This window comes from Plodia interpunctella, chromosome 26 (assembly GCF_027563975.2).
Source record: "Plodia interpunctella isolate USDA-ARS_2022_Savannah chromosome 26, ilPloInte3.2, whole genome shotgun sequence".
NCBI classification, from domain to species: domain Eukaryota; kingdom Metazoa; phylum Arthropoda; class Insecta; order Lepidoptera; family Pyralidae; genus Plodia; species Plodia interpunctella.
The window spans coordinates 5,619,713-5,646,492 of NC_071319.1; the positions used below are offsets into that span (position 1 = coordinate 5,619,713).

Here is a 26,780-nt window from a genome sequence, read left to right on the forward strand (position 1 = left end):
GTACTGTGTGTGTGTGTGTGTGTGCAGCGGCGGGCACGCGGCCGACGCGCACTGCGCGCTGCTGCAGGCGCTGTATGCGGCCGCCATCTGTCTGCAGTGCAGGTACTGTGTGTGTGTGTGTGTGTGTGTGTGTGCAGCGGCGGGCACGCGGCCGACGCGCACTGCGCGCTGCTGCAGGCGCTGTATGCGGCCGCCATCTGTCTGCAGTGCAGGTACTGTGTGTGTGTGTGTGTGTGTGTGTGCAGCGGCGGGCACGCGGCCGACGCGCACTGCGCGCTGCTGCAGGCGCTGTATGCGGCCGCCATCTGTCTGCAGTGCAGGTACTGTGTGTGTGTGTGTGTGTGTGTGTGTGTGTGTGTGTGTGTGCAGCGGCGGGCACGCGGCCGACGCGCACTGCGCGCTGCTGCAGGCGCTGTATGCGGCCGCCATCTGTCTGCAGTGCAGGTACTGTGTGTGTGTGTGTGTGTGTGTGTGTGTGTGTAGCGGCGGGCACGCGGCCGACGCGCACTGCGCGCTGCTGCAGGCGCTGTATGCGGCCGCCATCTGTCTGCAGTGCTGGTACTGTGTGTGTGTGTGTGTGTGTGCAGCGGCGGGCACGCGGCCGACGCGCACTGCGCGCTGCTGCAGGCGCTGTATGCGGCCGCCATCTGTCTGCAGTGCAGGTACTGTGTGTGTGTGTGTGTGTGTGTAGCGGCGGGCACGCGGCCGACGCGCACTGCGCGCTGCTGCAGGCGCTGTATGCGGCCGCCATCTGTCTGCAGTGCAGGTACTGTGTGTGTGTGTGTGTGTGTGTGCAGCGGCGGGCACGCGGCCGACGCGCACTGCGCGCTGCTGCAGGCGCTGTATGCGGCCGCCATCTGTCTGCAGTGCAGGTACTGTGTGTGTGTGTGTGTGTGCAGCGGCGGGCACGCGGCCGACGCGCACTGCGCGCTGCTGCAGGCGCTGTATGCGGCCGCCATCTGTCTGCAGTGCAGGTACTGTGTGTGTGTGTGTGTGTGTGTGTGCAGCGGCGGGCACGCGGCCGACGCGCACTGCGCGCTGCTGCAGGCGCTGTATGCGGCCGCCATCTGTCTGCAGTGCAGGTACTGTGTGTGTGTGTGTGTGTGTGTGTGTGTGTGTGTGTGTGTGTGTGTGTGTGTGTGTGTGTGTGTGTGTGTGTGTGTGTGTGTGTGTGTGTGTGTGTGTGTGTGTGTGTGTGTGTGTGTGTGCAGCGGCGGGCACGCGGCCGACGCGCACTGCGCGCTGCTGCAGGCGCTGTATGCGGCCGCCATCTGTCTGCAGTGCAGGTACTGTGTGTGTGTGTGTGTGTGTGTGTGTGTGCAGCGGCGGGCACGCGGCCGACGCGCACTGCGCGCTGCTGCAGGCGCTGTATGCGGCCGCCATCTGTCTGCAGTGCAGGTACTGTGTGTGTGTGTGTGTGTGTGTGCAGCGGCGGGCACGCGGCCGACGCGCACTGCGCGCTGCTGCAGGCGCTGTATGCGGCCGCCATCTGTCTGCAGTGCAGGTACTGTGTGTGTGTGTGTGTGTGTGCAGCGGCGGGCACGCGGCCGACGCGCACTGCGCGCTGCTGCAGGCGCTGTATGCGGCCGCCATCTGTCTGCAGTGCAGGTACTGTGTGTGTGTGTGTGTGTGTGTGTGTGTGTGTGTGTGTGCAGCGGCGGCCACGCGGCATTCACTGCTCTAAATTTACCGTTTCACCGCTTCGAATTAGTTCGACAAACATTTGCTCATTTCCCGAGCGTCAAAACTCGTAGTACAAACGGCGTTTTATAATGTCAGCTATGTAGCTGACACCAGTAATCTCGTTTTACGATATTACTGGTGTTTTAAAAGTAACCCTGTATATCCGACCAAAGACCACTACTTTTAAGTATTGCGCTTATCCTTATTTGTTGTAGGTATTAATTTTACAGAGCAAAGCTACGTGCTAGTATTTAACTAATATTATAAATGCAAAAGTATGTTCGTTTGTTACCTCTGCACGCATTATACTCACCTATCTTCTTGAATTTTTTCATACATTAAACCAATCATCACACAGAAAATAATCTGTTCCCGTGATATACTTTCTGGTTCGCTCGACATTTCAAGTGCAAACACAAATGTAGCAATCATTGCCTTGTTGAGGATAACAGAGCTGCGTGGGCACATTATATTCAGAACAGGTTTCCTGTTATAAAATATTATTACTTATGGACCAAACGTGGTTTACGTGTTAATATGTTCGTATTGTCGTTGCCTATTTTTGTGTAACATATAATGACAGCTTTAAAATTTTGTTTCTCATTCTATTAAATGACGATTTAATTAGAGATTAAGTTATACTATTTAACTGCTACATGTTAACTTTTGGTTGTATCCACAGAAATAAAAAGTGAATGGTTTTTGAAAAATTGTGACGTCACTGTTGTACAATGTCCATAATATATATATTTTGTCATTAGAATTAACTAGTAGGAAAATAAATAATTAATTATCCATTTAATATAGTAATGGCTTTTCGAAAAAGTGAGATTTAAGTGAATGAAATGGTGAATTTAGTGGTGATATCTGAGGAAGAAGCAAGGGAAGTTAGGTTGAAATGGTGGCAGACTCCTCGCTCCAAGAAGGCTAAACAGGCCAAACAAGCGAAGTAAGTAATCATTAGGCTCTGCTATGTACTCGTACTATGCGTTTGTTTGGTACTTAATGTATACGTACGTGGTGAAATATATACGTACTTTTTTATATACATTCTGTCAAGAAAGTAAAGAAAATAAATGAATGACACTTACGCGGACGCGCGACTGTCATTATCAATCGTAACAATTAAACTTCTTTTGGGTCTCGTCGAGCGTCCACAAAAGTGTTAAACCAATCTTGACTTAGTATTTGTAATTGAAATGCAAATAAATTTAGTTCGGTAAAAACCCGTTTTCTTAACTAGTGTTAATTTTCAGGGCCGCGTCCGTTGCGTCCGCGGTGGGCAACACTCGGGCGTCGTTCCTACAAAGAGATAAACTTTACAAGCAGAAGGTGAAACAACTGGCGAAGCAGCATCCGCAACCTGTGAGTTGTCACACTTTCCACTAATATTTATTAATTAGCTGATGCCCGCGACTTCGTTCTATCACACTTGGAGTTCCATATCGGGTGTTTCAGATGTTCGATTTTAATCTGCGAGAACAGTGAACAGCTTTTGCTAAGGTGTTACTTCCATATCCACTATATTGTTTGTTTAGGACGATCTCTGTAGCTTAATGGTCATCATGACGGACTGTTACACTGCAGGTCCTGGGTTCGATCCCCGGCCAGGTCAAGATGAAAAATGATATTTTTCCGATGGACCTGGGTTTTGGATGTTTATCTTTATATGTATTAGATGTTATAAGATATGGTATAGTTGAGCTAGAGTATCCCATAACACAAGTTTCGAACTTACTTTGGGGCTAACTCAATCTACACAGATTTGTCCGTATATATTTATTTTATCTGTGTGTAAACCTTTGTCAAATTTGTCTCCTGAATGTATGCTGTACTAGTAAATAAACGTGCTATCTGTCTAATATCGTTTGCAGTTTATAGTGAGAGGGCACCACTTGCAGCTGCAAGCGCTGACGTCGGTGGGCCACTGTCACCACTGCGACAACGCTATCTGGGGGCTGGCGCCGCAGGCCTACGTCTGTACATGTGAGTGTTACATATTTGGTTCTCTGTCTACGAAGACAGAGAGATTACGTATTTCGCTCATAATAATATAAGCCCTTCGCCTGCTTTTGCCCTTATTATTATCATCTATATTTCGGGTATTAAGCAACATCGTGATGAAACCTATACCAGATTTTAAGTTAGACCTTCTACTATGCAATTGTAAAGACCGCGTCAAATTCTATCAAGTATTTTTTGCGTGATGCGCAAGGAAACAGACAAAAAATCTAAAAAAATGTTATCTTGGCTTCTGTTAGTCTAATAAAGAGGAGCCGTTTTGAATCGAGATGTTTCACGCGATTCTCATCAAACCGCGATACAGATTCCTTAACAGAGAAACTGTCTGTCTGCAAACTCTACCCAGTTTTCAGCAGAAATGTTACATGCGGCACCATGACACTTCAGGACATGTCTATCCATTGTCGCGGGCAACACCATTGTATACGAGGGCTGCTATTTATGTATCCGGAACTGGCCAATAATTCTAGAATATTTAAAAAGTAATTACAACATTTGAAAATAGAACTCTTCGGCTAGAGAATAAATATTTTTCATGTCCCTGTCATTTGTTTTTTTCAATTGGCGCCAATTTTGAAAATAGCTTGTCTTCATTGCCATGGATTTAACTCGTGAACATTTTCGCGCGATGATTTATTATGATTTTCGGCGTGGATTAACTCAAAAACAGTGCATCGAACAACTGATTTTAACTTTTGGAGATGAAGCACCATCGAAAACCACTGTGTATTATTGGTTTAAGGAATTTCAACGTGGACGGTCTATGCTCACGGATGAAATTAAGGAGGGTCGTCCTAAATCGGTAGTGGTACAACAAAATATTGATGCTGTGCGACAATTAGTAATGCAAGATCGTCATGTTACATACCGCGAGATAGAGGCGTCTCTGGGCATTAGTATGACGAGTATACACGCGATATTACACGAACATTTAATTGTTAAAAAAATTTGTTCGCGTTGGATTCCGCACAACTTGAGCGTAGATCAAAAACAGGCTCGTGTCGACTGGTGTAAGAAAATGATAAAAAAATACAACCGTGGCACGTCAAAAGCTGTTTATAATATCTACACAGGTGACGAAACCTGGATCTATGCTTATGACCCTGAAACTAAACAGCAGTCAACGGTGTGGGTCTTTCAAGATGAACCGAATCCAACAAAAGTTGTTCGTGCGAGAAGCACTTTAAAGCAAATGGTCGCTTGTTTTTTTGGTATCAACGGACATGTAGCTACAGTGCCACTAGAGAATAGTAGGACGGTTAATTCTGAATGGTACACCACCATTTGTTTGCCAGAAGTCTTTGAAAAAATACGAAAGAACAACCCACAACGCAGAATCATACTTCATCACGACAATGCTAGCTGCCACAAGTCGGCTGAAACAAATAATTTTTTGGAGGGTCAAAAGATTGAATTGACGGGTCATCCGCCGTACAGCCCCGACCTGGCACCCAATGATTTTTATTTATTTCCAAACATTAAAAATAAATTACGTGGTCAACGTTTTTCGAGCCGCGAAGAGGCCGTTGATGCGTTCAAAACACACGTTTTGGACATACCTCAATCAGAATGGAAAAAGTGCTTTGAAAATTGGTTTCATCGTATGCAGAAGTGCATAGATCATCGCGGAGAATACTTCGAGAAACAATAAAACCATATGTAATAATATATGTTTGTTTAATTTTGTTATTCCGGATACATAAATAGCAGCCCTCGTATAATGACAATGTTTGTCAACAGATTGTAAACTAAGGGTGCACCGCGCGTGCGCGAAGCAGGTGGAAGAGGGGTGTTGTTTAGACGGCGAACATCACAATAATAGGATATCACGGTTTATGGAGAGGATACACAGCAATCAACCCAATAGTAAGTTTTCATTTATTAAACTACGTAGGGAACAAATGTCTGGCTATGTCGTTTCCGCCCGGCCCTGGCAGAAGGGGCAAACCCAAGAAGAAGTCAGGGATGAAGTCAGGCATTGATCTGGCAATCAGGGTTGCCGACAACCGTGCGAAGACGAAAAAGTAGGCAAACGGGCCCTGGGCTTCGACGCTCAACGGCTGGTAAGAAACCGGTACAACGCTCAGATGACAGGAAGTTTTCAATTATCTTGTTTAAGAGGCCGCTTCTAGCTCACTTGCGCCAACATCACATTTTTATCGATTTCTTTAAAATTACAGCGAAATCTAAAATAAAACAACACTAGGATTTTGTTATATTTTTCTTTAATATAGTAATAAAAAATATAACTAAGTACAATGTGTTGTATTTTCTGTTCAGGTCAAGATGGAGGTGACAAGAAATCGCGGAAGGCGTCGACGAATTCGCACTTTCTCAACAGTAAGTACATTTATGTAAGGTTTTGATTGATAAAGCAGCTTAATCGCAAATGTTTTAACTACCCCGGAATATCGTTGTTATAAGAAATTCTCATTTGACAGTTTATAATTTTAAATTTGACGTGAAATAGTGCTTGTGACGGTCTGACTTCCAAATAAATGTTTGGACTCTCGAGTTCTTTTGTAAAAAAAATCCTAAATCAATATATACAATACATATTGTTATTAGTTCGCGGGTCACAGATTCCTATGTGACCGGGAACATGCGAAGGTTTGGCACTTGTGATAGAAGACGTTTGTCTTCTATCATGTGACGTGTTTACGTATTAAAATATCTAACTAACTATATCCACTGAATTCTTGTTACATTTATGAAATATTAACAGAAAATGTTAAAAAGAAATATTTTTTGTCCCAGTGGAACGAAGCTTTCGCAAAATGGAAGACGAACCTTTTTGGGACCAGACTTTGACGCCTACTTCAGTACCAGGTCAGTGTCTTTACATATATCGATTTGTTTAATAAATTATCGTTTGTTATTTTAACTACGAATAAGACCCAACGGTTAGTTTCGGAATTTCGCATGTGTTTTATTTTTACGAATTATTTAGCATGAAAAATATCTTAAACATCCTTGACCTCAAATATTGGGATACAAGCAAAATAGGGGACAACAAGAAAAATATTATTGAGATTCTTTCGAGTGTTAAATTTTGATAGAAAAAAATTTGAGTAAAATGAACTTCGAAAACAGAGATAACTATAGACTTTATGATATTTTTAGTTTCGCCCATATAAGAAAGAGATTTGCGAATTAGAAATGAAAGAGAAGAAACAGCGTCTTTTGTCTCTCACCTTGTGCCTGTTTTTTTACAAGGCCCAATCTGCAGCTTCGTATGGGATGGCCTGGGAAGTTGTATGGAAATGTTCTATTTCATCTGGCTACGTTAGTTCGTCTTTAGTTTTCTTTGTCATGGCATAGACAAAGCAAGCTATATAAATCCCGTCAGGTAATTTTAGCTCATACAAGGAAGAGATGTGCGTATTAGAAATACATGAGAAGAAACGAAACAGAGCGCTGGGGTTCATTTTAGGTTCCTAAGTTGAACTAAGTTGCATTGGAAATGTTCCGTAAAACTTGACATATTTTGTCCCTCATCACGTGCCCGGCCCAATCTGCCTCTTTGTACGAGATTAGTCGGATAAATCGGTTGCATGAAAACCCTCTATCTCATTTGGTTACACTCGTCCGTTGTCTATACATAGTATACTTGATCTTTGTGTCATTGTAAATAGTCGTTTCAAAGCGCATAAATAAATGCAGCTATATCGAACAAACATACCCGTATACAAGGCGTGTTGACATTAGAACAACAAACGTCAAAGTCATTGAGCGTCCGCTCGGAGTCACTTTTAACCTATATAGACCGCGTTCTCATAATAGCGGGTCCTAGAAGCGATCTGGGATGAAAAAAAGTGAATTACTTTGTAATACCTCGATATGCGTATTTTTTGTGTAATTTTTTTGAGATACTACAATCAATGTAATTAAATATTATTTATATTTACTTCAACTATTAACATAATGTTAAATGTACATACTCTACTGGTGAAAAGATCTTCGGGAAAAGCTGAAAGATAAGCTACATTGTTGAAACATACAGAAAGGGATGAATTTATCCCTTTTTGGTGCAGTGAGTAGGCGTTACAAATGTATGCTCGAGTGGAATCTTGTAACTTAATTATGAAGCAGATGTCTTCAACGGATTAAGTTGAAATTGTGTACACACGTTTAGTTTAGATGATAATACATTATTATGACAAGCATGACCTGATGGTGCATACAGGATGGGCTCCTGACGAGGGAAATCCTTGACGGCACATTATTTTTTTTTAACGCATTGAATGCAGTAATATCTCCATGACAACAATATAAGATTGTGTCACAAATGATATTTTTGTAATATACGAGTGTTACCACATCTTGTGACTTTACTTCCGTTATCTGCTTCCAATCTTCCCAGCATCCGACATCGTTCAGTCTCATATTATAATGGCCGCGTCAATCTAAGTTAATACGCGATATAAATAGATTTTTAATTGCTTCGGTGCAAGCGTTCTGAAACGCTGTGCTATTGTGAATGTTTTATTAATAGAAAAGCTATAAAATAGATCAGTAGAAATCTGTTCCATTCATTTACGAAATATTTAGAGAATGTTATTTGTAAGTACACTATGCACGGTTGAACATCCAAACTAATATTATAAAAGTGATAGTTTGTCCTTCGTTGATGTCACTCAAAACGGAGCGTTGGTTTGAAATGATTTTTGGAGTAAGTGGAGAGTGAACTAGTAATCAAATATATTTTTTTACCGAAATACGGAATAATACTGCATAATATCTTTAATAATGGCTATGTTATTTTAACTAGGAAACCTTAGGATCTTGGTGATATCTCCTCCTAATTAAGTTACTAATAAGAACCGTAAACAGATGACACGATACCAAATAGTATCCAATTTGGCAATAGGATTGCCACACGCAATGACCTAGGTAGATAAGCCTAAACCGTCTTTGTTCTTCCATTCTAGACAGAAGACAGTTTATTATATGAAACCCTAAAATCGTTAATTATTAGATATAATGATAATTATCATGATATGACGCACGATTTGCAATATCGCACAGTTAACGAATTATGAGATTATTGAAACTCCCTATGGACGCGTGGAACCGAACCAAACACCCCTACACAAAATATAAATTGAACAGAATTGACACTTTGACAGCATTGGGACTAACTAAATTGCGGATATTCGAATATTATGGATACTGATGTTTATAGCAGATGTGTAAATTATATAAGAGTTGGTACTCTTACCAATTTGATAAATTAAAGCTATTGAAATTTATATTGACGTATAATTTGAATGACAAAGACGTGTAAAATGCATAAGATCTATCTGACGACAATAAATGTTTGAATTAAAAGTGTAATTTTTGTAATAAAATATTATAATAAGTTTACATCCACACTAAATCTATATCGAAACTATTACATTGACTATTGAGAGTGTTACCTAAGTACTATAAGAACTAGAGAAATGTAAGTTATGTGAAAACTTGTAATTGTTGTTGTTACTCTTCTGTGCAATAAATATTTTGCGTCGGGCTTCCGAAGCTTGAAAGTTCAGCTGTTTCAGCGTTTCAGTAGGTCGCTCGCGGCCGCCCCGTTACGTCGCGCCTCGGGAACGCGACTCTCGACGCAATGTCAACGTAACGCAAACACGAGTGTTACCGTACATTAGTGTCGCGGTTTTGTGAATGGATTCGGTGTTTTTATTGTAAAATATTGAGATGAATTGAATATATGGGAGTACTACGATTACTAAATGTATATTTGTTAAACTTTTTTTTTTTTAACTTGGCTAGGCCCAATAGGAAACTTGCTTATTAAAAAAACATAAGAGGCTTTGTGACACCATTTCTTTCTGCTTAAGTTTATTGTTAAATACTATTCTTATTAACAGACCCTTACGGCAAAACTATGTCATGGTCTTGTGAAACTATGAAGTTTAAGGAAATAAATATTATGGGAGTACTACGATTACTGAATGTTTATCTATTTGTTCAACATAAATTCGAAAAGTTTGTTTTATCTGTTTATACCTCACTCCTAGAGAGAGGGCGAAATTTAACAATCCAAGAAATGGATTGATGATTATAAATGTTTTTGCCCAGTCTTGTAGACTAGTTAGTAGGTTCCGGTAAAACTAGTAAAATAGTTTTAAGGCCATTTTTCACAAGAAGTGGACTTAATGCAATAGCTCTAGAGTATAGAGCAGTAGTTTTCTCCAGAAATAGCAATTCTGAAGTCTGATAGAAATCACTTGACGAATTGAACGAAAATTTCTCGACAACCTAAACAACTATAGCTATTACAGCACTAACACAGAATTAGATTCTAATCGGAACATGTAAATAACATATTGCATCGCTTACGTTTAACTGTCTGTGAACTGCATCTCTCCTAAATAAATTGTGTATACTATTACAGTATTGCATACACAATTTATTGCATACACAATTTATCTTTTACTCGCGGCCCGTCTCGGCTCCGCTCGTGTAAAATCATAAAAAAATATACATCCACCCCGAGCTACAGATAGTGTGCTATCTAGTGGTGAAAACCGCATGAAAATTCGTGCAGTAGGTTTTGAGTTTATCGTGAACAGATAGACGCGGCAGAGAACTTTGTTTTATTATACGTATGGTTCAGAAATAAAGCTATGGCGTGAAGCTAGTAACATAAGAACAACACCAAGTATCTGTTGCGTCACAAACGTTACATCAATTGTATTGAATAGTTCAATTGTCTTTATAGAGCTCTGATTGGCGGTATTGTAGCACTCGACAAACGTAATTCGAGCATATGGTATGGTTTATTAAAATTTATTATTCCAAATAACAATATTATAAAGCATTGGCGAACTTTAGAAGTTTTTTCACCAAAAAATATTTTTTGTCACAAGTTTTTATTGTCGTCGGAGAAATAAGACCGCTAATTGCTGCACTTAGGTAGTAACATTTTCTGTTTCTTAATTATTATGGAGTACTGTACAATATAGAGTTAGTTAAATCTTTCTTGTTTAATATAAAGAGTTACAAAAACACATGTCCGTGCAGGAAACCGTTGAGGTGTTCCCTCGTAGGGCGCTGATCCTGGGCACAAATGGTCAGTGTAAAAAATACACGTAATCTTGAAGATTCGGCTGTGATTTTACGACCGGCCGCCTGCTAGACGTCAAAATTCCACCATCCTCTTGGCAATCTTAACACTCCCATTAAAATTACCACTGAATTTTTATAAAAGTAAAAAGTATTCAGTTTACGTGGCGCAAACTCCGCAGCAGAGCGATTTTGTTTGTTCGAAACAAACAAGAAGTTTGCAACTGTTTTACAGCTTTAGGTAGCACATCTCCACCGCTGCTTAAATCCTATTTAGCAGCACTTGATTGTAATGAAATTTGTTTATGTCTCAAAAAACAGCATCGAAAATCTGAATTTTCGTGCTTATAACTTTTTGTGACATAACTTTTTTTAATGACACACATTTTCTGAGAGCAGACAGAATTCAATGCTACTGTTATGATTAAAGAATATCACCAACCTTTTGTCTATTCCCGGGCTGCTATTACCATCATTATTTTTGACAGATAAAAAATGAAAAATAATCAACATTTTTATCCAATAGGCGGCCTCAACCGGTTAAGGTTTCATTAATTTTCATCACTCTATGCAGAGGTGTTTTGACGCGTCTGTGTATATGTCTGTGAAGGATGAACCGAATTTAATGTTTCTTTTTTAAAATTTTATTAGCTGTTTGAGTCCCACTGCTGGTCAAAAGCGTCCCCTAACTTTTTCCAGGCATTCCTATCCTTTGTGTTCTCTTGCCATTCTTTGTCGAACTTCTACGTAAGAAGAAAAAAAGAAGGAGAAAGGTCAATTTTGTCATTTTTAATTGAATAATTTTTTTACTGGCTTTTATTTTATTTAACTTGTTCATTATCAATATTATCTAACTTAAATTTCGTAGATTTACAGTTACGTAATTGCCAAGAATACGAGTAAGTATTTGAATAAACAAGAAAGTCGGTTGGAAATAAAAGTATGGAACCTACATACCTAATCCCTGCAGTGTTTCTAGTGTTTGATCGCTCCGCCACCCTCGACCTTGCTTCCAATCGGTTTATGTGAACTAGCTGTTGCCATGCCATTGCCATGTTTGACCTTAGGTCATCAACTAATTCCCAATTTGATCAAAATCGGTCCAGCGGTTTACCCGTGAAATCGTAACAAATAGACAGGTAGGCTTAAATTTTATGACACAAACCATTTGACTAATCAGAGATGAATAGCAGCAGTTCTGTGAAAAGAATTGGAAATACTTAATCGATGTGAAAACTTTTAATGTTATAGGTACATGTTGCCCAGTTTGTATGTAAAATTTACTTTCAATAATAAATCACACTGTTTGCATGGGAGTGGTGAAGGAATGCCTTAGATTCATCGACAAACGGCACGCCCAAGGGCAAAGGGCATACCCACATGTCCACACTAAACATGACTCTTATTGCTGAGGTGTTAAAGTTCATAGTGCCGTCGATAATGCAAACAATTTGGGGGAAAAACAAGTGTGTCCACGAAACCTGCGGGTGGGTGATAATGTTAGGAAAAAGTGTTGTGTTTGACCTTGGAGAGATGGTTTGTCTGATAGTTCAGGTCAAGGTCAGTTTTGATGTTGTTATTATTTAGGTTTTAATATTACAAAAATATTGATTGTTAAATCTATTTAAGTAGTTGACATATAAAATTTGTCCCACTCGTACACATGGTTTAATCGCTTAAAGTACAATTTCAAAATGTCTCCTAGTAGTAAACCATATTGTTATCTTTTAGTATCTCTTTAGAGTAACATTAAAAACCGTAATTTATAAAAGTCATGACTTAATGATATTGATTCTCTAAGGTTTTAAGTACAACTTTTGAAAAATATTCGCAACATTCGCATATTATCTAGAACACATTCTTATATAAAAAGTTAGGCAATTAGTATCGTATTTTGCTTTCTGATTTCGAAAATACAGTAGTATTTGTATTCGAAAAGACAGTTTGCAATTATTGATGCTATTTTAGCTGGGAAACAGGAGCAATATATATGTATACTTTCTTAACAGTTTTCGATTTTGTAGCCCCACATTGGATAACTTTTGGACTTATCCCCTATCATTCGTCTTTCACCTGAATTTTCTTTATATTAAAGCTTCCGTTCTAACCTCTATCATTTACCTATAATCCGTGCGCCTTCCTATGTAATTTGTTAGGCTGATCATCATTGCGATATAGAGAAATCCCATTTTATTGTGTGTTGGTTTTTCTCAGATTTTTCATACCATACCCGCATTCTTGTTCACCCACTATGCTTCCTTATTCATAGTGGAAGGCGACTTTATTACCGAAAGATTTTAGTCAAACAGATTTTGTTCAAGTCGCCTAAAGGCATCTGACATGACATGATACGCGACTACAACCATGAGAGGCCATTAAAAATACCATAAAAGCTTAAGCGATGCCAGAGATAATTTTAGTCTATTTTATTTAAATATCATCCAGCTATGTAAATACAAAAATGCGTAGTTCACTTAAATGACAAATGAGAACCCCAGAAGAAAAATGGTCCGGAAAAATGACCACTCATCACTGATTTAATTAATCCCGGCCATGCACAGAAATTGGATTTTTTAAAATTTAACTATATAGAAGGGTCATTGAGCTTCATTCTGGTTCGGTGAAATTGGTTGCATGGTCTAACACAGATCAGAATATTTGTGTTTTCAAGATATTACGAGTACGTTATCACATTGACAGCATCATCTGCCTTACTTTATGCCATTATCTGGCGGCGCAATATGTCAGTTCTTCCCACATTTTCCTATTTCTAATGGTATTTACATCCAACTACACATATAGTTCATTTTTATTTGCGCGAATTTAAGATATAGGAACGATAAGTGACTTGACCCGGCGACGAATAATATTGGACAAATTTTGAAAATTCAAAATTTGTCCAATATTATTCGTCGCCGTCGTTACTCATATATGCGAGTAAGGTTGGTATCAGTGGACGTCATTCTATGTCTTCTTTAGATTTCTATGCGGCCATCCCTTTTAATGGTCATCAGCGCAGTTGTTAAACATGCCGTTTGCGTTTTAAATCTGAAAAGGGACTATCATTAAATTTACATTAGTCCATTTGACTGTTTGCCGGGGATTTAATAGGTTCATTTCAAAGTGAAAATTTATGGAAAACTAGCTGCGCCCCGGGGCTTCGCTCTCGTGGGAATTTCGGGATATAAAGTACAGGTTATATTCTATCCGTGTACTAAATTTCTTAACAATCGGCCCAGTAAATTTGTAAATTTTGCGTGAAAGAGTAACAAACATACATGCATGTGTGTATGTTTGTTCTCTTTCGCACACACAAACTTTCACACATATAATATTAGTACGACTAGCGGTTAATCCCGGCTTCGTTCGGGTAAAGCCGTGATGTCACCTAAACATTCTCCACACTATCTGATAGTGAAAACCGTACAACAATCCGTCCGGTAGTTTTTTAGTTTGTCGCGTTCATACAGACAGACACGACTTCTTTTTATAATACTTAAGGAAGTGTTCCTATAAATACAATTTTAAAAAACTTGCCTTGCGTGTAAAGGGTTTTGTCCTTCTCATTCATGTCGGACACTTTTGACAAAATGTATGAAACAAACTGGTTGTTTGTTGTTAATTTTTTTACGCACCCTGACATAGTTGTACAGGTGCGCGGATTGTGTATTGTGAGCTGTATCTCTATATGTATAGGTATGACATAGAACTACACATACTTTGCGTCGCGCAAGAAAACCTGCAGAGGACATCTCCTTCATCCTGGAGATAGCAATGGATGTATCCATCCATGAAAAGTTTTTAGCTGTGTTTTCTTTAGTATTATTTATAGTTTTATGATTTTCACGTTGATGTCCAAACATATAAGAATCAATCTGTTTGTATGTTGCAAAAACAGCACAAATTTTATCAGAACAGGAAGCTGTTGCATTGATATCATGAGAATTCAGTACATTTCGTCTGTCTACTGACCGATGTTCAGTTCAGTACAAAGATCTATCTAAGAGCATCATTTATTTACTTCTTTCTTCCTATTCGAGCGTGTTATTGCTAACACTGGTATAAGATTTGATTCCAGTCGCCTAAAGGCATCTGACATGACTTTTGCAAGTATCTTCCAACATGTAATGGCAATTAGTCGCATACACTTTAGTGATCTTAAACTGACAAGGAAATCTGCTCACTGGTTTGTCAACAATAAGGCATTTTCTACTAATCAATCGTTAGACCAGAGGTATCACGGTGATTTCAAAACTATATTATTCATTCTAAACCTCGTTAGGATAATTTGATGTGGTGAATTATACTACATGCATCGGCCATTCGATCTATCGATTCTACTTTCTAATCGAGTGGTAATCATATACACTTAGTGAACTAAATAGTCAATAGCCAACCAGTGTGCAAGTTTCCTCACGATGTTTTACTTCACCGAAAGCAAATGTCTATGAAAACTAGTATACATGAGTCAGATGAGTACAATGTTAACAACTTGAATAAAATCTGACACCAGTAACAGACTCGATAAGAAAGAAAGATCATACTTGTAAGTACAAGTGATCTCTCAAAAGAAAAAAATCCAATGGCTTCTTTCTTCACTGCATCATATTATCTTTGTGGTGGTAACTAAATAGACCTTGACCCCAAGCATCCCGCCAGAATCACAATCGTTAATGAACTGTTTCAGTGTTACGACTTCTGTTAAAATTAAAAATTATTTCATGTCCCAAAATTAGGTCAAAACTTTTATTAATATTGTATAACTTAGTTTGTGGACCAAATGACCAGAAAAAAATCTAGAATTGGAGTTAGTGCCACGAAGATAAAACAAAGAATAGGCTTATTGCCTTTTCTCTAACAGAAGTCGTGTGTGGATACTAGGGGCTGAGACAGGCGAGTGGGGAAGCGGTAACTGTTAAATTACCATCTCGAATATTTATGTAGGTAATTTTTCTTTGTAATATTTTAACAAGTATTGACAAAGGAACAAAAATAAGTGGTCCTTTGTGGCAACATGGAAATCGGCACGTGAAAGATGAAATTTGCGAAATCGAAAATACTCCCGGAATTTTATGTCTAACAGCGATTTGGAATTTCATCGGAATTTTTATTGGTTTGCAAGCGGAGGTCTCTTCATAAATGTTTGCTGAACTGGTTAACATTTTAAGAATGTTTGTAGCAAATTTGGTTTATATGATATAGAACAGGTTTCCAAAAATTTTTATGGCTTGATCAGCTGGTGGTACATGGTGGAGATTTTTTTTTTGTTATTTCATAAAAAATGTGTTTTTGTTTTAAAACTAAATATTGTCCCCACTGTTCGGGCAATGGCAATGGCTTTTGGATGGATTAGGAGAATATCAAAATTAAATTTCCATGCATTACTAGTATATTGTACTGTAATACTAGTAATACTAATAGAATTTGTTCCCGAGGTTGAAGTCACGGGTAAAAGCAGATTAAAACAATGTTATATTAATTACTTTAAAAATTAGCCGATTCTCCACGAATGATGGAGTTTTGCCAATTTGCAATGCCAGTCGTTCAACGCGAATTGTTTGTCTTCATGCAATTATTAGTTTTATTTGACCTTTGTCAATTTGGTTTTTCTAGTCTTTCGCTCGTTAATTTTTACTAACTTCTCACGTCCTTCACAGCGATATATACTTGTCTCATTTTGTGTCTAACAAGTATTTACAGCGTACTGTTTAGCCTTAGAATTATTCGCGCCATGGCCGTGGTAGTTTTGCGAATACTTATAGCAATAATTGCAAGGCATGTTAAACAAAAAAAGTTCACATTGTGCGAAGTGCTCATTTTGCGTAATGCCCAATTTGTGTCAGACCCTTATATATAAGACGGAAATTTATTTACACGCAAAGTAATCGAGAGTTATCTCTGTGTCATTATACTGAGGGACCCGTATAATTATCGCCCTATCTGTACATAGATAGCGTCCGAGCATCCCAAGCAATTATTGGGAAAAAACCATCGGCCGACTTATAAATTAGATTCTGAAGGGTCGCGCTAGGAGTTATGAAAGGTAGATAGAATATGGGTTTTTTTATTTCTCAATTGGTTTTGAAGTGACATTTTAGATTATATATGGAATAATATGTAGACGCTGACGTTAGCTTACCTTCAGATTTGTTCATTTTCTAAAATACGGAAAAGGAAATAAATAAATATAGAAAAGGACTGTCTTATTTGTTTTTTTATAAACATAAAACTTTTAACACAATAACAACTCAAAAACTAAACTTTTAACATAATAACACGTAATTGTCATTATATTCAACGCGTGACAAAAAATCATGCTCGTGCAATAAACCGCTGTGGAGTTCCTTCGCTAGGAGCCTATCATAGGTGAAATGAAACGACATATTTTTTTAAACTGTAAAGCGGAAGTAGGTGAAATTTAACTTGCAAGATTTGATTTGATTACAGACTAACAGACAGACGGGATAAGCAAAACTAAATAAAAGCTTGTATAAAATAGACTCTTAATAAAATACCTCGCAACTAAAGGAGTGTGCTCTGTGTGCTCAAATCAAACATTCAATATTAGTTATATAATATATTTCATCATAAACATTAACGTAGTTTTCAGGATAAATGTTGCCATAACCCGCTGTTAATTAAGTTTAAGGTGTGACGTCACATCCGCCGGAAGCGCGCGCCGGGACATTAGTCGGATGTGACATTTACTGCAAGGTCCCAGCGATTGACATTCCGGACATATTGCATTTTGTCTAATTCGGGCCAGGTCTGCATGTCAGACTCATGGAGCAATTGGGGCACGCTCCGTTCACGGCAGAAAATAATATCTTTATTGAAAATACAGTCATCTCTTTCTTATATTGTAGCTTTACTGTACGAAAATAAGTACATACAATTAGTTCAAAGAAAGTTACATAGCGGACTTATCCCGTCTTCTTTCAGTCATAGGGGCGATAGGTTGAGAGGACATGTATACAGAAGCAGAGTAGTTGGAAGTGCTAATATACCTTTCCTTAAAGCCCTTTCCTTAAAGCAAGAATATGTTTGATTGAGATTTTCGCAGTCTGCAATTTTCACAATAATTTTAAACTGCTTCTAAATAGAGTTCCGCCTACTGCGATTACGAATAACAACGGTTTTAACTTGCATTCCGCAACGGATTTCATAAAGTGCCCATAGCTTGACCGGAGTGATCAAATATAGCATGGAATTCTCAACCCTAATTCAGCGTATCGAAAATGTTTTTTTTTAATGTAATTTTTTGACACAAGCTTTTTCACTTTGCTGTCGGATACTTTCAATGTGTGACAAAAAAACATGCCCGTGCAGTAAACCGTTGAGGAGTTCCCAACGTGTGGACAAAATTTCAGCTCAATCGGTTGAAGATATATGCTTCCAAAATGAACTGCACGATTCCACCAGAGACATAGTTAAATTGCAAGTTAAATAAAAGCTTGTAAAATAGAAACCTACTACATATACATTGCTATCCCTTAGGGGAAGACAACCAAGTTCCAAAGACAGATAACCGAAGGCCACGTTTAGTCAAGAGTTTATTTTACGCTGACCCTGGGCTTCGTGGCGGCATACCTCGAGTACAAAGAGAGAGAGAGAGAGATAAAGTAGGCAGAGAGCAAGGATTTCCACTAGCCACGATGATCCTGACAGATCTCGCTTACACTTGGAGACACCTATTCTTAGAAATCCACCAGGAGCCGTGACAAATATCTTTGTTCTCAGTCTCAGTGAGACACGTAAATTCGTGTGCGGTGACGTCACATGCGTTTGCTATTTGCGAATTTCCGCGAACTGCGACCGGCGCTAGCGCACTTGTTACAGCCCTAATAATACTTGTGTGTCCACATTACATTATGACTAGTATGACCAATATGTGTATACAGGTTGAACATCGTTTGAATAATTAATTTCTTAATACTTACATATCGTCTTGCATGTCATTGTTTGATAACTATACTACAGTATAGTAAGAAAAAGTACCCACAAAAAAGTACCCTTTGACTTTTGATAACGACAACATTGGTTTATGATTCAGTTTTGATCCAAGGATCTGTCAAACTATTATCTCGATACCGAAATGATAAAATATTGCGGTACGATCGAGGTTTGTTTGCGATTCAGCTGAAGTGATTAGGGGCTTAAATATATTATCTTCCTTATGACTTGCGTTCATTCCGAATGAAACATTTCAGCAGTTTAACCATCTCAGTATTCATTATCCTTTGCTGTTTTCTTTTCTGTTATTACATAACTAAAGGATCTCCAATAACATTATGTACCTTTATGAATATTCTGTACATACACGAGTTATCGTATCGATACATCGAACGCGTCTATTCGAGGTTTTGTTTTTATTTTCGCATCAAAATGCGCATATTTATGAATAGCCCCCATCCCGTGTCCGTGTCCAGTATCACACGTCGTGAGATTTGATATGTCAGCTTTGTTATTACATCCGTATATAATTACGCTAGCTGCACACCGCGGTGTTACCCGCGTAATTTAAAAAAAACTTAAGTTTTTATGCACAGTAGCGCCTTCTACTTTATAGAGCGCCATTGACTGTCAGAGTTTTTGACCAAATCTTATGGAAAAAGCGCACTTTAGGAAAAAAAAGCTGCCCCAATACCAAATTTCATAAAAATTGGCCCAGCCGTGTGAGCGTGAAGAAGCACAACATATACATACTCAAACATCCTCAAGTTTCGCTTTTGTAATATTAGTGGGATGGGATGAGTAAGGCTGTGTCCCGCGAGTTTTTGATCTTATTGACCGCCGTCTTTACCGTCCTTCCAAACGAAGAACCTTTATAAAATCTTAAAAATCAAATTTTATACTACCCCCAACACAGATATTCCTAAACTAAGGTAGTAAAAAGATTCATGTCTTTGTCGAAATTTGAAGGACCCGGCGACCCTAACGATGTACCAACATTTTTGAGTCCCCTAATTATACAAGACCTAGACATTGGCGGTTATTCATCTTGGCGCGTTTGAGAGCCAATACTATTTATCAAGCTGAAAGATGGTCGATTAGTTATTTTAAGCGCGTAATGCAATATTTAGAAGTATATTAGTGATGACATTAGACTAAAATAGCTACTCAGTTGTCTAGCATCTAGCTTAAAAATATGTATATCTTGATTTCAGTGTTCAAATGTTATTCGCTTCCATATTCTTTGTACTTTTTAAATACAAATTGTGCTTTAGTATTTTGTTGTACTGAAGTATTTATTTAATGATTTAATTACAAAATATTACATTTTGTGGTCCAATTTTAATTTAAACTCAATGATTGAGACGAGATTAAGTAACAAACATACAAACTATGTCTACCTACGTATGTCTAAATACCGGGCTATTATATTGAAAATAAATAATGGCACGTGGCGGGCGATGGTCGAATGTTTGGGATTGGGACAGATAGCAAAATATCTTCAATTCTCATTCGAGTTTCTAGATGGACTTTACTTTTTATGGTCTAGATTTTCTTGATAAACTAGACTTTATAAATTATACATCTAAACTTTCCTCAGGAATCACACTATTTATTAATGAAAACAGTTTGAAAAGTAGACAGACAGGAAGACTCGGCAGACGACTTTGTTTTATAATATGTATACGTAAGGATAAGGACCCGCGAAACCGTCCACGGAAATAAGTAGCCTATATTTATATCTACATGCAATTATCAGTTTACTACAATTACAAACCTCTATCACGTTTGTTTCCTAAGAGTAGATAGAGACAATTCTGATTTCCATTTGCATGTACTCAACACACTCTCATCATCAGTGTATTGGTCTCTTCCATAGTGTTCTTGGGAGATAATAGAAATATATAATATCTCCCTTTTGTTTCATATCATTTGTTAGTCTCTTTTCATTAAATAACGTGAATTGTCATACCTTTTTGCTGTCGTTACTTTCCCCAAACATCGAGCGTGTTTCCCAACCGACCGGGAATAGAAGCGGACATCGATCCACATACATTTCCTTAGAATGACTGTTTGTCTATATAGAACACATCTTTTTTTTTTCTTTTAGTTGTTTTTAACTAGCTGTTACTTACAGCTCCGCCTATCTTTGACTTCGGGTCATTAGCCGTATCTAAACATATTTCACCAAAATCCGTCGAACGATTTTAAACTTGAAATTAAACTTAAGACTTCTAGGTTAAATCAACTTCTACTTGTCGTATCGGAACAGCTAATCAAATGGCGTTCGACCAGTAACGTATCAACTTTAGAATGCATTTACAATATATTATCACATTAGCCAAAGTAACCCACCAAACGCGCTCTATTCATCAAAGAAGCTACACTATATTTACTATTTTCGTATGCGTACTGTGTTTTAGTTATCATTAGTGTACTGTACACAGAAGTTACCGATATTGTTGTGTTGTCATATATATATAGTTTTACTATAGATTATGTTCCATAGATTGAACCTTCGGCCTACTATCGGCGCCCCGGGATTCGGCACCCGCAGGAATTTTAGAATAAAATAATGAGTAACCCAACAGTACTCTGTGTGAAAGAGTAACAAACATACCTTCATTTTTTGTTAGAGTTGAGTTAGCGCGGTAAACAAACTCTTGGACTTTGTTATAGTTTAGGTTAGATATCGTTCAGTGAAGAAAAGTGAACCACACTTATTCAAATGCATTCCTCATAACGACTAGCAAAGTAATGAGGAAAGCAAAAATAAATCTGGCAGCGTCAAATGTTTTTAAACTGTTTCGGCCATCTTGTTTGAAGTACTTAATTATAGATCGGGTTTAATTGCCATATACAATAGGTAATGAAGCATTAAAAAATTTACTGGCCTGTAAAGTGTCGCCAAAGTCCTGTGATATTTACGGTGTCTACACTAGCAGGATTTGATGTTTTTGATAAAATAGTTTATTAATACTAAAATATATGTTGATGTAAATAAAAATGTCATATATTCTGTCCTTTCTTACATAGATAGCTCAGACACATAGAAATTCTATTTTTCGTACACCCATCAATCAGTCAGGCGATTGATAATAAAATCAGAGGGCGAGTTTTAAAAATATTATTTGGGTACACGCAGGGAAATACAGCTGTGAAAATCTTAAATCTGAAAAAAATAGTGGTCACTAACGATAATGAAAGATAGAATTATACTAATATAATATAATTATACTCAATACACAAAATTTCCCGAAATATGATTTTGGCGGTTGTGTGTCACCTGCGTTTGAAATAATTAGCCGCTGTATTTCAGCTAAGCATCACATCTACAAATAGTACGAGTATCTGGCATTGATAGGTCAGTAAGGACATGTCTAACGATTATACAAGTTTACATCGATGACTTTCAGCTTCTTAAATTACTCGCTCACATACAAATTTGAAGGCAAAAACTTTTGTGTCCGCAAATAGGAGTTTTAACAGTATCAACTCAGTAGATACCTCCAGCTGATACCTCCCTTAGAAACTCTGCAATGGAGGCTTAATAAATAGCTCAGGCATGTTACTGACATTTGGATGCCGAAATATCTGTCAAATGTCCGACTTGTCATTGGCATTGCATATAGAAGATTGCCATATATCAATACCTACTAACTGGTTTTTCTATTACAAAAATCACTAATATTTATAAATATTATATTATTATTATATAAAAGGTATTGTTAACTTTACCGGGGTTGGTCGATGTATTTGTTCGATTTGTCCATGATAATTTTACGCAAGTCGAATCATGACCTACGACAAATGACCCTAAATTAGCATTCGTTCATATACAAAATTAAATTATCTACGTGTTTACGGGAAAATTAAGTTAAAATATGAAAGGTAGTTACCTAAACTAAAAGTGACTCGTCTGCCCTTAAAAGTTTCAGATAGGTTAGGCTCAACATTTGAAAGTTATCTGGTTTTAGTTGTATATTTGTTGTTTAAAAGTATTCTGCGATGAAAGGTATTCATATTCAGAAATTTGCAGAGTGGTTTTGTTTGTATTTAAAACAATTTATTGAGGAATCTTGGAGTTTTTAATATCTATAGCAAGTTACTGGAATACATTGGTAACGATTACACGATCAAAATAGAATCGATTGAAGTATTGATATCATTGTCATTAACTAATTTCAAAATTTCGCATTTCGTCCGAGACATACGGGCACGTGCACTATCTGTATTAAATGGAAATATAATTCAGTTAGCAAACGTAACCGTAATTTAAATTTACGTTGGTTCATGTAATTATAAAAGAAAAGTCAAATATAAACTAAAATTTATTATTTAATTCCATTTCTTCCAAAAACTTTTCAGCCGCAGATATTTTAACTACCAAAGTTTGAAATGTCAATCTGTCTGGCGTAATTTGTGTTTTTGACTTCCGAGTTCATCCGAAGCTTAAATATGCCAGAGAATGGAAACTCTCAGCCAGAGCTGAAAATTTTGAAGGTCTCCGCATGAATTTAGCATCAAAGAAAATCTTTAGTATTTAAAATCGAGAAGTTGGTAGTGATTTCCGGAAGATTTCCACAGATTCGATAGATTTTACGACCGTTTTTATGACAGCTGAATTGAGACGTCACGTTATTTTTCTGTGGTCGAATTGAAATTGCATTGATTGTATGTTGTTCTTGGTTTTATGCCCAGTGCCCTTGTTTTAACAAGGTAATCATTATTGGTGTTGATTTAAAGTCGTTTATGATCCTAATAACTATTCTGGCTAATATCGCGTATCCGTTTTTCTTCTACAATCCTGCTTAACAATCGATTCCATTCATCAACACCCCAAAAGTCTGCCGTATGACAAATCCTCAGTTGACACGGTGGCAGCACAAACTTGAACTACATGCAATGGATATGTGCCAACTGAGTCACCAGGGTTCCCTCGTCATGTGACTCATGCGTCTCATGCACTTGTCAAATGTTTTCTCGTAATGAAGACATAAATTATCATGTAGCAACTGGAGATTAATTTAAAATTTTGAGAAATAATCATGATCATAAACCAAAGATACATCTTCAGAAGTATGAAGTAAGAATTGAACTTGATTCTGTATCTGTAAAGGCAGATAAGGGTTAGAAATTATCATAATAATCCAGTTGCTTGATAATTTATGTCTTCATTATGAGTCTAGCAACTTGGCTTCGTTCGGGTAAAGCCGTAACTAATTTTACTGCTAAACCTTCCTCTTGAATCACTCTATCTATTTAAAAAACTCAATAAAAATCCGTTGTATAGTTTTAAAGATATAAGCATACATAGGGATAGACAACGGTAAACGACTTTGTTATATGTAGTAGTTGTGATAAGGTATCTGTTAAACTCGATATGAAACGCAAACACGAACATAATCTATATTAAAGGTTTGCTTGAAATATGAACCAAAAGTTCATTATTTGACTGTCGGCAATATTATCTTCAAAATATATATTCATATCAAATGCCAATTGGTCATTCAGTAAACCACAATGTAGATAATTTCTGTAACTTTCTTTATCTTTAACAACTTCCATGTTCAGTTTTCATGCTCGAATGTAATCAAAATTGGAGCACCCATATTCAGTGAACCCAAAAAACGATAACATATATATATAACACACGGCTTTGCTTACACAGGGGCTGTCTAGACGAGGGGATAGCCACGCAATGACAATAGGCTTTTGAATGTGTGTAAAAACATTCGATGAGTGTTACCGTCAAAGAGAATGAATTAGCAGGTGTTATATTTTGTTATATTCATTGTAATATCTGTATATTCATAAGAAGAAATAGAATGGTTAAAACGTTAGAATGCTATTTTATTTATATTATGTTATGTTTCGTACTAAAAAATGTTCCAAAGTGAAAATAGTGACTGCTAAATTTATCTCCATAAGCTTTTTCGAAGTTCGTATTTTAGCTCTGTCACATACTTTTTCTGGTTTACTTTGGCAGTTTACATCAACTTACATTACAATTTACGTGCCTAATGTTTCGCTTGGCGCTTCCTTATTCCGATTTAAAGTCAAAGTTTTTATTAAGTTAAAATAAAAGTAATGTGTAAAAAAAATTTTTTTTCATTACCTAATGTTAACAGACTTTTTAAGACCATTTGCTTGTTTGTATAAAATTGAGAAAGGTTTAGGTATTTTGGATAATACCTTGTAAAATCTTTTACGCGTAGTGTTACACATTTTATCCTAAAGTTTTGATTTTTGAACAATTCTTCCGTTTCCATCATCATAAAGTTGACGTTTTTAATAAATATTATATCAGCATTCAGCGAAGTTACGGATACGGCCTGTCACAACTTTATCATATAGCTAATATATTCGGGATGAACGCTAAAGCCATTTATAATTCAACGCGAATTGTCTCCCATATCCTCACCTACTTTTTAGCACGAGGTGTGATGAGGTTCGTCTCAGGTTGCATTGACTGATAATGGATTGTCGAGCGATTCATTTACGATACCAAATTGCGGTGGTAATCGTTATTATCGATCGATATCGATTTTGAGGGAGGCTTTTGAATATACTATTCAGAATTATTTACTACAGGATACAGGATGTAAAAAATACATAGGAAGATTTTCAACATGTTTCTATCAATACAGAAGGTCTAAGAATGTATTTTCTCAAGATGCGCATGCGGTAGATATTCCTCCTTTTCCATCCATAATTTAGGTCAGAACAACAGTGTGCAATGTGCACACTGTTGGGGCTAAAGTAACAAAAATGAGAAATTCTTTGTGATTTGAATAGAACCTCGCAAGTTACGTTTGATTCCAGGCCTTGACCAGTTGGCCGTCGGCCAGTTCCCAACACCTCTCCAACGCTGATCGATGTTATTGATATGAATTTAACATGCAATTCTGCATTGTGTTTGCATTCTGCTATAGACCGATAATTGATAATGCGTTTCGTACGTGGGCTGATTCAGCAGCGAACGCATTTATTTATGAGGCTCACAGTCGAATCAAATGTAACGAATCAAGTAGGAAAATAAAGTTTCAGGATTAGGTGTGATCAGAACAGAGATTTGATTCATAAAATAAAATATTCTTTCTTTGATTAATTTTTTTTTCTAGTCACTTAACTTACTAATAGATTCTGGTTACATATTTGCCTTTGCCGTTAAGCTGAGTTATTTCTTTTCATATTCCTGTTTCAGGATTTCTTACAGTTCATTGTCACGTATTCTATCCAACCTTGTTGTCTTACTGCTTGACAAAGGTTAAGATCGTTGTGTCGTCATTGGTCTTCGTCTGCAAAATAATATAATCCTTTATTCCTAGATTGATTCCATAAGCGTGTCGTCATGTTCTATCCAAAGCACTTGAGTCAACATACCAAGGAACGATGGGGCCGACAATACTTGTGTTGCATCAGCCTAGGCATACGCTTAGAGAACAATAAAATATGGCATGGCAACGATCTGATTGTTTGGCCGTCGGCCAGCTTGTTTCGGCGTCCGTCAAGAGGTACACTCCGTTTGAATAATATCACATCAATATTGATGATCGCCGTTTTCCTCAACTGCTTTTACAACTAGAACTAGAATCAATCATTAGATATGTCAGTTGCTTCTCAAATATGAATGTTATCACGCATGTTTGAGGCGGAGAATAGAGATTCCTACTTGCTACCATCCTTACAAATATCTAGTTTGTATTACACTATACATACATATCATCTCTCTTCATTTTCGCCGGTTGTGGGTGCTCTTGATGTTGTTTTTCCTTCGTTTGTTTATCGGCTTTGTGATACATTTTAATTAGTTTTGTATAAACGGAGAATATTACATAGAATTGCCTATGTCCTTGTTAACTTTACGTAAGTGTTCTAGATTAATGCTTTTGTCTTTTTATTGTATTCGTGATCACGGCTATTTGTTTATTAAGGTTTAAGTGGTTGTAGTTATGTCTTAAGTTAGTTCAGTCTGATCTAAACGCATTTTCCCTCTTGATCCCTCAGCTACGAAGCATTGGAGTTCAGGGTCTTAAAATCTCTTTACATTG

The 26,780-nt window shown here is 37.6% G+C and overlaps 1 protein-coding gene across 4 annotated transcripts in view; it reads left to right on the forward strand.

The window, feature by feature from the left end:
• The window catches only part of RhoGEF2 (Rho guanine nucleotide exchange factor 2), a 145,564-nt gene that overhangs the window by 37,460 nt on the left and 81,324 nt on the right, over positions 1–26,780 (forward strand). For all 4 annotated transcript variants that reach the window (XM_053764799.2, XM_053764800.2, XM_053764801.2 and 1 more), the window contains 5 exons: positions 2,940–3,048; positions 3,558–3,669; positions 5,446–5,571; positions 5,986–6,045; positions 6,463–6,534. In XM_053764799.2, the coding sequence (XP_053620774.1) occupies positions 2,940–3,048; positions 3,558–3,669; positions 5,446–5,571; positions 5,986–6,045; positions 6,463–6,534 (479 nt within the window). The remainder of the gene's footprint in view (positions 1–2,939; positions 3,049–3,557; positions 3,670–5,445; positions 5,572–5,985; positions 6,046–6,462; positions 6,535–26,780) is intronic.